The 16109-nt window shown below is 52.9% G+C and overlaps 1 protein-coding gene across 2 annotated transcripts in view; it reads right to left on the bottom strand.

The window, feature by feature from the left end:
* Nucleotides 1–506: 506 nt before the first annotated feature.
* The window catches only part of C3H7orf26 (chromosome 3 C7orf26 homolog), a 22650-nt gene continuing 7047 nt past the window's right edge, over nucleotides 507–16109 (bottom strand). Inside the window, exons 4-7 of one of the 2 annotated variants that reach the window (XM_025379546.1) lie at nucleotides 11699–11762; nucleotides 11235–11464; nucleotides 7430–7469; nucleotides 507–1265 (exon numbers count right to left, since the gene is read on the bottom strand). In XM_025379546.1, the coding sequence (XP_025235331.1) occupies nucleotides 1064–1265; nucleotides 7430–7469; nucleotides 11235–11464; nucleotides 11699–11762 (536 nt within the window). In that variant the 3' untranslated portion in view covers nucleotides 507–1063. Of the gene's footprint in view, nucleotides 1266–7429; nucleotides 7470–11234; nucleotides 11763–16109 lie in introns of both variants that reach the window. The other variant, XM_025379545.1, reaches the window with a different exon arrangement.

Raw genomic sequence — 16109 nt, 5'->3', positions numbered from 1 at the left:
ATCGGGAGTGCTCTATGCCCGCTGACCTCAGCTGCCTGGCTTAGCTGGGGACATGGGTGTCCAAGCTGTTTCCATCAAAAGAAATGACTAAAAACTACCATGACCATAAGAGATTGGGAAGCAGGCCAGGTGCAGTGGGTTAGGCCTGTAACCCCAGCACTTTGGGAGGCCACGGTGGGCAGATAGCTTGAGGTCAAGTGTTCAAAGTCAGCCTGGGCAACCTAGCAAGACCCCATCTCTGTAAAAAAAACACAGAAAAATTAGCAGGGCGTTGTGGTGCACACTTGTAGTCCCAGCTACTCGGGAGGCTGAGGCGCCAGAATCGATTGAACCCGGGAGGCGGAGCTTGCAGTGAGCCAAAATCGCGCCACTGTACTCCAGCCTGGGCGACAGAGCGAGACTCCGTCTCAAAAAAAAAAAAAAAAAAAAAAAAATTGGGAAGGAAATGCCTGCAGTTGGAAGCAACATTTATGAAGCTGTTAAAAATACATTCCATAAAGTCTACATGACTGTTTAGAAAAATTTATTTGAACATATGAAAGGAAAATTTGGACACCCCCAATAAAACTGAGAAGTTCCTTTCCGAGGTGAGGGGAATTCCTGACAGCTTCCCTGAGCAGCGTTGCACACAAGCTTGTGGTCACTACGCAGCCTGGGCTCAGCTCACGGGGCTGCGGAAAGAGCCCACTTTTTCTGGCGGGGACACATCGTCTTCACAAGGAAAGAGGCCAGACACATGGGCCTGCACCTGTGGTTCCTCCCGTCACACTCCTCGCCACACAGGCTGTGTGTCTGAAATGCGCAGAGAACAGAGGCTCCCAGGTCCGGCATGTTTTAAAAACGCCCGCAGCAGGCTCTCAGCAGAGGCTGGACTCTTCCCTTCACCATCCAATCTGGATGTCGAAGAATGCGACCGACTGGACTCCGTGACACCGAGACGGTTCTGCCGGCGGGGAGGGGCCACCCGGCCACTTCCCCGAGGTTCTCTTCTGGGGGACCGGCCACCCCTTCCTTCTCGGAAGGCTTCGTCCAGCGAGGGCACAGAAGGCACACGCGGGCCGGCCTAGCGGATGGGCCTGAAGGGAAACGTCACGCCCGAGATGAAGGTGTGCCCGGGGTGCGTGGGCAGGGCGGGGTGGGCAGCGGGGTGGGCCGGGACGGCCCCGTAGCCCAGCGGGGGCGTGTGGATGTGGGGGTAGAACCCTGGGGGGAGCGCGGCGTGAGGCGACTGCTGCACGGGACCCGAGATCACCAGCTGGAGGAGGCTGCGAACACAAGGAGAAGCGTCAGGGCGGGCGGACGCCGGGGACTCCGCAGGTGCGCACGGCTGGCTGACCCCGAACCCCGCACCCCACCGGGGAGAGGCACCGACACAGGCACGGACCACCCGGAGGTTCAGGCTGTGGACGCGGAGCAGCAGTGGCAAAGCCAGGACCCCACAGGCGAGGATGCGTGGGAGCGTGGGAGCGGGCTCTGCACGGGGCCTACGGCCCACGGAGCTCCAGCCACAGCACTCCCGGGCGCACAGCCCACACAGGCGGCCTCCATGTCAGCCTCTGCAGCTCTCTGCTGCGCTGGGACACACAGGACAGCCGGCCACCGTCTCCTCAGAGCCGCGAATGACCACGCCCTACCTGAATTCCAAGTAGAAGCCCCAGGAAGCTGGCCTTGCAAATGACTCCGAAATTCGGAGTCCTGAAATCCAGAATGAGTCCGGTGCGGCCCCCTTGGGGACGGCCCAGGCCTGGATCCAGGACCTCCGGGACTCGCCCACCTCCCGCCCCGCCCCACGCAGCTTCAGATCCCCCCACCCTGCCCAGCACCCAGCACCGGGGCTCTGAGAATAGCTGCACGCACGCTCTCCCCATCCGCCACCGCGCTCCCATCAAGGCCCCTGAGCCCCAGAGGCCTGGACCTCCCATGCTGGTGGTACAGCACACCACGGCTCCCACTTCCTGGAATCCTCCTCCCCGCAAATTCAACCTGACTTTCCAACACCGGGTCGCTTCCCAGACTCCCGAGTTTCTCACACCCTTGCCTTCTAACCACACCCTCCCCAGGATTATCCCCTAACCCCCCGGAACTCCCTGGCTTGGCTCATCACCCCCAGCTCCCCCAGCCGAGGCGAGGCCTGCCCCGTCCTGTGTCAGCCGGAAAGGACCAACTCCCCATAGGTTCTCCCCAATCAGAACCTCTCTTGGCCGGGTCTGGTGGCTCACGCCTATAGTCCCAGCGCTTTTGGAGGCCGACTGCTTGAGGCCAGGAGTTCAAGACCAGACAGAATACAGTGAGACCCCATCGCTACAGAAAATAAACTAAAAATTAGCTGGGCGTGGTGGCGCACACCTTTAGTCCCAGCCACTCAGGAGGCTGGAGGCAGGAGGATTGCTTGAGTTCAGGAGTTCAAGGCTGCAGTGAGCCATAAGCCATGATTGTGCCACTGCACTCCAGCCTGGGAGACAGAGCGAGACCTGACTCAAAGGAAAAAAAAAAAAAAAAAAAAAGGCCCTCTGGGGCCCTCCCAGCTTCAGGTCCCAGGCCTCCTCCCTACCCTTGCTTCCCCCGTTGGAAGCTTCTGCTGCAGACGGGCTCTGCTCACCCGTCTCCTGACCTGCCCCAGGATCTTGCTCCGGCTGGGTCCCGTGTCTGCAGCACCTGTGCTGGTCTCTCCTAACACCAAGGCCTGCCTGCCGGGGTTCTACTCACATCCCGTCCCTCAGCCAAGGCTCCGTCCCTGCACGTTGTCCTAACTGGGTCCCACAGCAGCCCGTTTTCCCAGCCATTTCACCCTTCCGACAGCCCTGCCTGCTCTCCTTCTACTCCCCCGTGCTCTGTCAAGGGGCTGGTCTGTCACAGACTCAACCCCCAAGCTCCGCAGTACAAAGGCTTGGACCCAGGGCCCCCAGGAGGGGTTCAGGCAGTAAACAGAAGGTATGTGGAGGACTGGTGCATTTAGTGCCCAAAGCGCTTCTGAGCCCCTTTTCTTTCTGTTACTACTACTAAATAACTCTGGGTAAGTAATTTAGCAAGAGATTAACGAACCCAAGGAGGAGGTACTGCAGAGGCCAAATTGTGGTCATGTGATGATTTGAACATGTACACACCCTGCCAGAGATAGAAAGCACTTCAAGAAGTTTCCAGTCTATTTGGAAAGACGATGAACACAGAGATTGTCAGAAATCTAAGAGGTAGGCCAGGCATGGTGGCTCACACCTGTAATCCCAGCACTTTGGGATGCCACGGCAGGCAGATCACCTAAGGTCAGGAGTTCGAGAACAGCCTGGCCAACATGGCAAAAACCCGTCTCTACTAAAAATACAAAAATTAGCTGGGTGTGGTGGTGGGTGTCTGTAATCCCAGCTATCCGGGAGGCTGAGGCAGAAGAATCGCTTGAACCCGGGAGGTGGAGGTTGCAGTGAGCCGAGATCACACCACTGCACTCCAGCCTGGGTGACAGAGCGAGGCTCTGTCTCGGGAAAAAAAAAAAAAAAAGGAAAAAAATCTAAGAGGTATTCCAGGCAACCCCCTGTCCTTCCCCAACAGCCATGCCCGGCCTGCCCCTGGGAGGTCAGGGCTCCCCAGATCTGTGTCAGGAGAGGCAGCCACCAGCTCCTCGGAAGGAATGGAGTCAGAGGCTCCAGAACAGGACCAGCAGGGGACTGCTGAGAAGTTCCAGGGGGGCTCTAATGTTGACCCCGAGTTAAAAGACTCGGACAATACAAAGGATTTGTATCCTGCTGTCTTTTAAATTCCCTGAAGAAAACACTAAAATGTTAAATAAAAGTGGTGGACAAAGAAGGGAACTATCACAAAAGGATTCCTGCAGGAGGGAAAGGTGCCAGCTGATACCAGCAATGTCCTCCGATGCTGTGGAAACTTCTAGAACCCAGACCAAAAAAAGGAAAAAGAGGCCAGGTACAGTGGCTCATGCCTGTAATCCCAGCACTTTGGGAGGTTGAGACAGGGAGATCACTTGAGGTCAGGAATTCCAGACCAGCCTGGCCAACATGGCGAAACCCCGTCTCTACTAAAAATACAAAAATGAGGCATGGTGATGGGCACCTGTAGTCCCAGCTACTCAGGAGGTTGAGGCAGGAGAATCACTTGAATCCAGGACACAGAGGTTGCAGTGAGCCAAGATCACACCACTGCACTCTAGCCTGGGCGACACAATGAGACTCTGTCTCAAAAAAAAAAAAAAAAAAAAAAAAAAGAAAGAAAAGGAAAAAGAGGAGAGGAAGAGTGTGGGCCCCTGGGAGAGGTGGCCCTGTGATCTCTCTGTGCTGCTGTTATGACACCTCAGGCAGGACAGTCTCATCCCAGAGACTGTTCCCTTCTGCCCCCTCAGGCTTTGTACCCACCCAGACAGCTGCCCCAGCTCCTCCCTTGCAGAACCTGGCAGAGTAAGTGTGCGACACTGCACTCCAGCTTGGGCAATACAGTGAAACTCTGTCTAAAAAATAAAAAGGCCAGGCCGGGCGCCTTTTTTGTGATGGGAGTCCCCAACCCTCACACAAAGATGCAGTTCCTCTGCAGGCTGTGGACCAGCATCCGGCTGAACCCCGGACTCGAGTTATACATGTCTGTCTCAGCCTGCGAGCGCTACCCAGCGCTCTGCCGCTGGATCTGACACAGCCAGCGGGCCAGGCCAACGCTACGTGCACCCCCAGGGCTGCCGAGCCGCGTGCTGCCCCCTCTGTCCACACTGCTCGCCAACACCTACCCCTGGAAGCCTGCTTCTCCTTGCTAAAGACCAGTGTGAGGGCTCCGAAGGAAGAACATTACTAACCCCACCAAGCTCACTTTGTCATTTCTATTAACCCTGTACATGTGCACAGGAGTTCTGCTTTCCACCATCCACATTGCCTCCCCAGCAGTCAGTTACTATTTTTAGCAGGTGCATTATGTTCCATCCTCCTGATGTATCACAACTCATTTACTTAAGTATCACCACGCTGTAGAACAAGTTGTTTCCAGTTCTTTGCTAGTTAGTAACTGCATCTGTACTAAACATTTTTTGTGCATACAAAAATCAGTCTGCTGTGGTGGTACACACCTGTAGTCCCAGCTACTTGGAAGCCTGAGGTGGGAGGATGGCTTGAGCCCAGGACGCAGAGGCTTGCAGTGAGCCAAGATCATGCCATTGCACTCCAGCCTCTGCAACAAAGCAAGACTCTGTCTCAAAAAGAAAAAAAAAGCAGCTGACACTTACTAGATATTCACTACAGGCCATGTACTAGTTTAAGTGCATTCTGTGTTTTCACTTTTTTTCTTTTAAGAGACAGGGTCTTGCTCTGTTGCCCAGGTAGTATGGTGGTGATCACAGCTCAGTGCAACCTCAAACTCCTGGGCTCAAACAATCCTTGTCTCCGCCACTCGAACAGCTGGGATTACAAATGCATGCCACCATATTTGGCCAATTTTTTTTTTTTTTTTTTTTTTTTTTTTGAGATAGAGGTTTGCTCTTATTGCCCAGGCTGGAGTGCAATGGTGCAGTCTTGACTTACTGCAACCTCTGCTTCCTGGGTTCAAGCAATTGTCCTGCCTCAGCCTCCCAAGTAGCTGGAATTACAGGCGCCTGCCACTTGGCTAACTTTTGTGTTTTTAGTAGAGATGGGGTTTCACCATGTTGGCCAAGCTGGTCTCAAATTCCTGACCTCAGGTGATCTGCCCACCTTGGCCTCCCAAAGTGCTGTGATTACAGTTGTGAGCCACCGTGCCCAGCCTTTTTGTTTTTTTTGAGTCTGGCTCTGTCACCCAGGTTGGAGTGCAGTAGCACCATCTCAGCTTACTGCAATCTCCGCCTCCTAGGTTCAAGTGATTCTCCAGCCTCAGCCTCCCAAGTAGCTGGGATTACAGGTGTATACCACCACGCCTGGCTAATTTTGTATTTTTAGTAGAGATGGGGTTTCACCATGTTGGCCAGGCTGGTCTCAAACTCCTGACCACAAGTGATCCACCTGCCTTGATCTCCCGAAGTGCTGGGATTACAGGTATGAGCCACCACATCTGGCCTTTTTATTTATTTATTTATTTTTTTTGAGACGGAGTCTCGCTCTGTTGCCCAGGCTGGAGTGCAGTGGCCGGATCTCGGCTCACTACAAGCTCCGCCCCCCGGGTTCCCGCCATTCTCCTGCCTCAGCCTCCCGAGTAGCTGGGACTACAGGCGCCCGCCACCTCGCCCGGCTAGTTTTTTTGTATTTTTTGGTAGAGACGGGGTTTCACCATGTTAGCCAGGATGGTCTCGATCTCCTGACCTCGTGATCCGCCCGTCTCGGCCTCCCAAAGTGCTGGGATTACAGGCTTGAGCCACCGCGCCTGGCCTGGCCTTTTTATTTTTTAGACAGAGTTTCACTGTATTGCCCAAGCTGGAGTGCAGTGTCGCACTCTTAGCTCACTGCAACCTCTACCTCCCGGGTTCAAGGGATTCTCCCGCCTTAGCCTCCCGAGTAGCTGGGATTACAGATGTGCACCACCATGCCCGGCTAATTTTTGTATTTTAAGTAGAGACGGGGTTTCACCACATTGGCCAGGCTGGTCTCGAACTCCTGACCTCAGGTGATCCACCCTCCTCAGCTTCCCAAAGTGCTGGGATTACAGGCATGAGCCACCACGCCCAAGCCCTAGCCTGTTTTTACTCATTTACTCCTCACAAAAATCTTACAGTGAGAAGCTGGTGGAGGCAAGAGGAACATGAGACAGGTCCCATGGTTTTCTTGATGTTACAGATGAGGACTTCAGGCAGAAGGCAGGGAAGCTGCCCAAGGACATGTGGACTTTTGGAAGTGGCAAGGCCCGGATTCTCTCCACAATCTGACCACAGTTCCCACTTTTCACCTGACGACTGCATTTGCGGAGGTCTCCACGTGGCAAGGAGTGGGATGACAAATTCACAAACACCACTGCGTCTCATCCTCACTACCACCCTGTGAGTCAGGGAACAGTATCACCCCCATTTTACAAGGGGGTAAGCTGAGGCACAGAGACAGGTCAAGAGACTTCCCGAGCATCACAGCCAATCCCAGACAGGGACACGCTCAGAACCCAGGTCCGTGCCACCTGATGGCCAAGCGCTGGCAGAGTGCTCTAGGACTGTGGCTCAGCCAGACTTCCCAAATGGTTGTGCAGTTCACAGTGTCACCAACAGAGGGCCGCCCGCGCCACACCCACCACTCAACAACTCGACAGGTGCACGCTCACTAGGGACTGGCCTCTTTCAGGGACTTCCAGCATGATGACCGTTTTTCGGGTTTACTTTCTACTTGAGTTCTGTTCACGGGCGTTATCTGATCGTATCCACGCCCCATTTCTCATCATGTCCTTACCGGGCTCTCCCCAAAGAACCCAGGACAAAGGGGTTCACCCTGTCTTGCCTCCCTCCACCCTGCCCCAGCAAGCTGGCCCAGCTAGGAGTCTTGAGGATACTTACTTATTATGGGGTAGCCTGGAGCACAAGGTTCTCAGGTCATCTGCAATTAAGGACATGTAAGATTAACGAACATACTGGAGATAACATGGGGAAATACACACTGGTATTCTTTGTAAGGATGCTAGCAAGACAGCAAGAGTGCCTCATACTACATTTCCCTAGCGTCATTTAGAAACTGAGTCCGGCCGGGCGCGGTGGCTCAAGCCTGTAATCCCAGCACTTTGGGAGGCCAAGACAGGCGGATCACGAGGTCAGGAGATCGAGACCATCCTGGCTAACACGGTGAAACCCCGTCTCTACTAAAAAAATACAAAAAACTAGCCGGGCGAGGTGGCGGGCGCCTGTAGTCCCAGCCACTCGGGAGGCTGAGGCAGGAGAATGGCGTGAACCCGGGAGGCGGAGCTTGCAGTGAGCTGAGATCCGGCCACTGCACTCCAGCCTGGGGGACAGAGCGAGACTCCGTCTCAAAAAAAAAAAAAGAAACTGAGTTCTAGCCGGGCACCGTGGCTCATGCCTGTATTCCCAGCACTTTGGGAGGCCGAGGCAGGTGGATCACCCGAGGTCAGGAGTTTGAGAACAGCCTGACCAACATGGTGAAATCCCATCTCTACTAAAAAATAAAAATTAGCCAGGAGTGGTGGTGGGCACCTGTAATCCCAGCTACTCGGGAGGTTGAGGCAGGAGAATTGCTTGAACCTGGGAGAGGGAGATTGCAGTGAGCTGAGATCACACCACTACACTCCAGACTGGGTGACAGAGTGAGACCCCGTCTCAAGAAAAAAAAAAAAAGAAAAAAAAGAAGAATCTGAGTTCTCCTTGTATTCAATTTTTGCTTTAAAAAATCCATCCCCTGGCCGGTCACAGTGGCTCATGTCTGTAATCCCAGCACTTTGGGAGGCCGAGGCGGGCGGATCACCTGAGGTCGGAAGTTTGAGACCAGCCTGACCAACATGGAGGAACCCTGTCTCTACTAAAAATACAAAATTAGCCGGGTGTGGTGGTGCATGCCTGTAATCCCAGCAACGTGGGAGGCTGAGGCAGGAGAATTGCTGGAACTCGGGAGGGGGAAGTTGCAGTGAGGCGAGATCGTGGCACCGCACTATAGCCTGGGTGACAGAGTGAGACCCCATCTCAGAAAAAAAAAAAAAAAAAGAATCTGAGTTCTCCTTGTCTTCAATTTTTGCTTTAAAAAACCCATCCCCAAACAAAAGATGGCACTTAGGAAAGGAGGCAGCCCTGCTGGCAATTTGTCAGATGGCTGGAAAAAGCCCAGAGGCTGGGCTCTCCCTGGGCAATCAGGCACCCAAGGCAATCTAAGAGCAGCAGTAAGACGGGAAACCCACGGCCAACCCCTGGCACCATAGGCAACCTTTTGAGTGAGGCAGTTGCTAAAACGCAAACCCAAGCATGTCATTAGCACCATATCATTCTCCAGGGAGAGTCCAAGGACTGAAATGCAGGAGAATGAAGGAACCTCAGAACAGGCCATGAGGCTGGCACAGTGGCTCCTGCCTGTAATGTCAGCCCTTTGGGAGGCCTAGGCAGGAGGATCGCTTGAGCCCAGGTGTTTGAGACCAGCCTGAGCAACATAGCGAGACTTCATTTTTACAAAAAATTTAAAAATTAGCCGGTGTGGTGATACGCACCTGTAGTCTTAGCTACTCAGGAGGCTGAGGTGGGAGGATCACTTGAGCCCAGGAGGTCGAGGCTGCAGTGAGCTATGATCGTGCCACTGCCCTCTAGCCTGGGTGACAGAGTAAGAGCTCGTCTTCAAAACAAACAAAGACCAAAAAACCCACAGGCAGTGGGAATGTTGTCTGTTATCAACGGGGAAGTGGTCACATGAGTGTAACCATTAGTCAAAACTCATCAGTTCCTGCCCTTAACCCACGTCATTGTATTGTGTATAAATTATGCCTCAAGGCCAGATGCAGTGGCTCACGCCTGTAATCCCAGCACTTTGGGAGGCTGAGGTGGAAGGATACTTGAGGTCAGGAGTTTGAGACCATCCTGGCCAACATGGTAAAACCCCGTCTCTACTAAAAATACAAAAATTAGCCAGACGTGCTGGCACAGACCTCTAATCCCAGCTACTTGGGAGGCTGAGGCAGTAGAATCGCTAGAACCCGGGAGGCAGAGGTTGTAGTGAGCCGAGATCGGGCCACTGCACTCCAGCCTGGGCAAAGCAGCGAGACTCCATCTCAAAAAAAAAAAAAAAAATATGCCTCAATAAAAAAGGACAAAGAAAGGTGCAGAGGCTCATGCCTGTAATCCTAGCACTTTGGGAGGCCGAGGCGGGAGGATCACTTGAGCCTGAGTTTGAAACCAGCCTGGACAAGAAAGATGGTGAGACCTTGACTCTACACATTTTTTTTTTTTTTTGAGATGCAGTCTCGCTCTGTAGCCCAGGCTGGAGTGCAGTGGCGTGATCTCGGCTCACTGCAAGCTCCACCTCCTGGGTTCATGCCATTCTCCTGCCTCAGCCTCCCAAGTAGGTGGGACTACAGGCACCCGCCACCACGCCTAGCTAATTTTTTTTTTTTGTATTTTCAGTAGAGATGGGGTTTCACTGTGTTAGCCAGGATGGTCTTGATCTCCTGACCTCGTGATCCGCCCACCTCGGCCTCCCAAAATGTTGGGATTATAGGTGTGACCCACCGCACCCAGCCCAAAAATTTTTTTTAAAAATTAGCTAGGTGTGGTGGTACACACTTGTAGTCCCAGCTACTCTGTGGCTGAGGCAGGAGGATCACTTGAGCCCAGGAGTTGCAGACTGTGGTGAGCTATGATCGTGCCGCTGTACTCCAGCTTGGGCAACAGAGCGAGTGTCCCCATCTCATAAAAATAAAGAAAGAGAAATGGAAATAAAAAAGGACACAGAAAAAGAAAAAGGGGGCCGGGCACAGTGGCTCATGCCTGTAATCCCAGCACTTTGGATGGCCAAGGTGGGTAGATCACAAGGCCAAGAGTTCAAGACCATCCTGGCCAACATAGTGCAACTGTCTGTACTAAAAATACAAACATTAGCCAGCTGTGGTGGCGCATGCCTGTAGTCCCAGCTATTCAGGAGGCTGAGGCAGGATAATTGCTTAAACCCAGGAGATGGAGGTTGCAATGAGCCGAGATGGCACCACTGCACTCCAGCCTGGACAATAGTGGGGGACTCCATCGCAATAAATAAATAAATAAAAATAAGATAAAATAGGCCGGGTGCAGTGGCTTAAGCCTGTAATCCCAGCACTTTGGGAGGCCGAGATGGGTGGATCACAAGGTCAGGAGATCGAGACCATCCTGGCTAACACGGTGAAACCCCGTCTCTACTAAAAAAAAAAAATACAAAAAATTAGCCGGGCGTGGTGGTAGGCGCCTGTAGTCCCAGCTACTCGGGAGGCTGAGGCAGGAGAATGGCATAAACCCGGGAGGCAGACCTTGTAGTGAGCCGAGATCCGGCCACTGCACTCCAGCCTGGGCGACAGAGCGAGACTCTGTCTCAAAAAAAAAAAAAAAAAAAAAAAGATAAAAAAGAAAACGGGTTCCTCGAAAGGAAAGCTATCTAGGCTCTCGAGGAGTCCCCAGTCCTGGGCGACACTAAGACCTCCCATCTGTGGGATGTTAGGACCCTGACGGGGTAAGCAGGGAGGGTGGAGTGCAGGGGGCGCCGCGGGGATACCTTCCTCCCCTGTGTTCACTAGGAGGAAAAGAAGTCCTAAATGAAGCAAAAACAGTGTCTGTCCAGGATCCCCTCTTCCTTCTGCAGGGCGGTGGTGTCCCCGCACCAGGAGGCCTGGGCCAGGGAGGCACCCACCTCTCGTGCACAGCAGAGCTCCTGAGGCCATGGCCACCTGCAGAGCCTGCGCCAGCCGGTCCAGCGAGAGCTCGATCTCCTGGGAGGCGTTGAGGGGGTTCAGTTCATCCGCCAACCTGTTGATCTCCTCCACCAGCGGGACCATGTGGTCAAAGAGGACCAGCCCCAGGCGCCCGTACAGATTCTTCTCGGTCAGGTGCAGCTGCAGCGTCATGAGGACCTGCAGGACGCTGAGGTGGAGTTTCGAGTACAACAGGTGGGAGTCTCTGTCCATCCCCACGCCCGGGTCCTTCGTGACCTTGTTGCTGACGTGGCCATTGGATAAGGGGGGCTTCTTTCTCCTTTTGTAAGCCAGGGGGGCCTTCACGCACCAGCGGATCAATCCAACGAGTGGGGTGAGCTCTAAGAATCCTATTGGCAGATTGGCCGCAATCGGAGTATTTAAAAAAGTGATGAGAATCAACCTTGAGTCCTCAAAAATCCAGGTGACAATCATTTCAAGCAAGTCCATAGGTGGGATGAGGTCATCTGCGAATAAAGACCATTAGGTCAGGAGCGCTCTTGGCCTCGAGGACAGGGAGAGAGGGAGCATGACCCCAGGGCCCACGGAACTGCCCGCCTGATGGTCCGGATCACGCCTCCTGGCTTAGCTACCTTCTGTCTCCTTTCCTAGGACGTCCACTCCAGGGGGACTGGGACTCTCATCTCAGTCACTGTCACATCCCAGTGCCCAGTCACATCAGTGGAGCAAGGGAGAGGCTGCAGAAATACCTAAGTCTACAATTCCCTGGAACTCCACCATGCTTTGGAGAAATGTCCTCCTGCATGTTCATTTAGATAAAATTCCACGCTTTTTCTATCCCACACTGCCACACGTCACCCCTTCCCTCCTGAGTATGTGTCCTCCCTGTGCTCAGTGTCTCCTGTATGGGGCAGTGACAGCAATGGTGGCCTTCAGGGACCAGCTCAGAATCCCATCAGTCATCTGGCAGCTGCCAAGGGCTGCCCCAACCCCAAACCTGGAACCCTCATCTAAGCAACCCTAGGAGATATGATCCCTGAGATCTGGCAGGCTCTGTGGCCTAGACAGAGAAGAACAGATGGTGACACTTAGTTTGGGCTTCCTATGAGCCCAGCACAGGTCTCAACGCTCTACACAGACGAACGCATCTAACCCGGCACAGGTCTCAACGCTCTACACAGACGAACGCATCTAACCCGGCACAGGTCTCAACGCTTTACACAGACAAACTCGTCTAACCTGGCACAGGTCTCAACACTCTACACAGACGAACACGTCTAACCCAGCACAGATCTCAACGGTCTACACAGACAAACATGTCTAACCCAGCACAGGTCTCAACGCTCTACACAGACGAACGCATCTAACCCAGCACAGGTCTCAACACTCTACACACATGAACGCGCCTCACTCGGCACAGGTCTCAATGCTTTACACAGACGAATGCATTTAATCCTCCCTCTACCCCAGCGGTTAGTCTCATGCAAAGGACAAGGAAACTGAGGCACAGTCATGTCAAGTGATTTCCACAGGATTCATTGAAAGTATGTGGCCCAGGCTCACACCTGCAATCCCAGCACTTTGGGAGGCCAAAGTGGGACGATCACTTGAGTTCAAGAGTTCAAAACCAGCCCTGGAAACACAATGAGACCCAATCTCTACAAAAATTCTTAAAAATTAGCCAGGAGTGGCCGGGTACAGTGGCTCAGGCCTGTAATCCCAGCACTTTGGGAGGAAGGGGCGGGTGGATCACGAGGTCAGGAGGTCGAGGCCATCGTGGCTAACACGGTGAAACCCTGTCTCTACTAAAAATACAAAAAAATTAGCCGGGCGTGGTGGCAGGTGCCTGTAGTCCCAGCTACTCAGGAGGCTGAGGCAGGAGAATGGCGTGAACTCGGGAGGTGGAGCTTGCAGTGAGCCGAGATCACGCCACTGCACTCCAGCCCGGGCGATAAAGCTAGACTCCGTCTTAAAAAATATATATATATATATAGCAGGAAGTGGTGGTGCACACCTATATTCCCAGCTATTCAGGAGGCTGAGGTAGGAGGATCATTGAGCCTGGGAGGTCAAGGTTGCAGTCAGCTGTTGTTGTCCCACTGTGCAACAGCCTGAGCAACAGAGTGAGATCCTGTCTCAGGAAAACAAACACACACACACATACAAAAGCGTATGGCCCAGATCTGACCTCAGCAGCCTGGCTTTTAATCGGGAGGCTATACTGCACATGTGGGGCTTGGTGTGCAATGCCCTTAGGCTGGCTGTGTTCACAGGAGTGGGTCCTCAGCCCCCTCTCTCTGGGGCTGTGCCCACCATCTGAGATGATTCTTGCCAACTGTTGGAGTATGAACAGCCCTGCCCGCCTACTGTGGTGAGACAATGGCTACAGCGGGGAGCAGCTGCTGTCCTGTGCGCCACCTTTTTTTTTTTTTGAGACAGAGTCTCACTCTTGTCGCCCAGGCTGCAGTGATCTTGGCTCACTGTAACCTCCGCCTCCCAGGTTCAAGCAATTCTCCTGCCTCAGCATCCTGAGTAGCTGGGACTATAGGCGCCTGCCACCACACCCGGCTAATTTTGTATTTTTAGTAGAGTTGGGGTTTCGCCATGTTGGCCAGGCTGGTCTCGAACTCCTGACTGCAGTGATCCACCCACCTAGGCCTCCCAAAGTGCTGGGATTACAGGAGTGAGCCACTGCGACTGGCCACGTGTGCAGCCTCTTGATTCCACAGAGATGTTTCTGTTTGGGCAACGCCAGGGTCATATCTACCTCTCCAGTGTATCCCTGCCCCCTGAGATCTGAGCTGAGGCATCTCCAACAGCCTGTAGGTAATGCGTGTGTGTGCACACACACTTGTGCAGGTGTGCCCTCAGCATACACGTTGGCGTGTGCACTTCGTGAGTCCTCAGTCTTTAGGATCCCAGTTAGGGTCTCTAGAGTCCCGTGTTTTCAGCACCATTCCCGAAAGGGGGGATATATTATTATGTGGGTATCTTCCTTTTTGTGCTTTGAAGACACAGCCTCCCCCAAGAATGCTCTCCTGTTACCAGAAGTGCCCAAGATCAGCTTCAATCACCATTCAGATGGTGACTTCCAGGGCCACCGCTGTGTGGCAGTGACTTGAGAAATCATCAACTCCTCAATGGACTTGCTGGCTTAAGAAAAAAACACTGTGTTTCAGATCTGCTCTGCTGTGTCAGTGGCATTCCTTGAATATTCTTTCCTGTTCCATATGCTAACTCATCCCTTCCCAATGGCAAGGCCAATTTCTGTACTCATTGGCCTGGAATAACCAATGACATAAAAGGTAGGTCGGGTGCGGTGGCTAATGCCTGTAATCCCAGCACTTTGGGAGGCTGAGGCAGGGAGATCACTTGAGGTCAGGAGTTCGAGACCAGCCTGGCCAACAGGGTGAAACCCTGACTCCACTAAAAATACAAAAATTAGCCAGGCATGGTGGTGCACACCTATAGCCCAAGCTACTCAGGAGGCTGAGGCAGGAGACTCGCTTAAACCTGGGAAGTGGAGGTTGCAGTGAGGGGAGATCACACCACTGTACTCCAGCCTAGGTGACACAGTGAGACTCCATCTCAAAAAAAAACAAAAAAAACAAAAAGGCAACTATGATACCATAGCTGGGTTCAGTGAAATGTTTCTTACTGGAAGATGAAAGGCCTGAATACCGCTCCCAGATGTTAACAGCTCTTAGGAAGCGTTTGGAGGAGAGAGCTAGGGGAAATCCCACTGCAGCGGCATGGCCCTGCTCCCCACGACCTGCCTCCCATTCCACAGGCAAACTGCTAGGAAAAGGAGAGTATGAAATTAGCATCTGCGGCTGTGCACGGTGGCTCACGTCTGTAATCCCAGCATTTTGTGAGGCCGAGGCGGGCGGATCACGAGGTCGGGAGATTGAGACCATCCTGGCTAACACTGAAACCCTGTCTCCACCAAAAATACAAAAAAGTAGCCGGGTGAGAGGCTGAGGCAGGAGAATCGCTTGAACCCGGGAGGTGGAGCTTGCAGTGTGTCAAGAGGGCACCACTGCACTCCAGCCTGGGCGACAGAGCAAGACTCCATCTCAAAAAACAAAAACAAAAAAACAAACAACAAAAAAAGAAATTAGCATATAAATATGGCATGCGCTTACATGTTCACAATATTGCCACACAAACTTTCTCAAGAGAGCTAAAAAGTCTAACAAAAAGAAAAAGGTGGCCGGGCACAGTGGCTCACACCTGTAATCTCATTACTTTGGGAGGCCGAGCTGGGTGAATCACCTGAGGTCAGGAGTTCAAGACCAACCTCGCCAACATGGTGAAACACCGTCTCTACTAAAAATACAAAAGGTAGGCAAGTGTAGTGGCACACACCTATAATCCCAGCTACTCAGGAGGCTGAGGCAAGAGAATCACTAGAACCCAGGAGGCAGAGGTTGCGGTGAGCCAAGATCATGCCACTACACTCCAGCCTGAGCAACAGAGTGAGATTCTGTCTCACAAAAAAAAAAAAAAAAAAAAAAAAGGACAGATAAAAGAAAGCTCGGCTGGGCGTGGTGGCTCACACTTGTAATCCCAGCACTTTGGGAGGCTGAGGCAGGTGGATCACGAGGTCAGGAGTTCGAGACCAGCCTGGCCAATATGGTGAAACTTCATCTCTACTAAAATTACAAAAATTAGCTGGGCGTGGTGGCGTATGCCTATAGTCCCAGCTACTCAGGAGGCTGAGGCAGGAGAATCGCTTGAACCCAGGTGGCGGAGGTTGCAGTGAGCTGAGATCACGCCACTGCACTCTAGCCTGGGCGACAGAGGGAGACTCCATCTCAAAAAAAAAAAAAAAAAAAAAAAAAAAAGAAGAA

Source organism: Theropithecus gelada, chromosome 3 (genome assembly GCF_003255815.1).
Source record: "Theropithecus gelada isolate Dixy chromosome 3, Tgel_1.0, whole genome shotgun sequence".
Lineage (NCBI taxonomy): Eukaryota > Metazoa > Chordata > Mammalia > Primates > Cercopithecidae > Theropithecus > Theropithecus gelada.
This window is presented reverse-complemented; position numbering and strand designations above follow the sequence as displayed.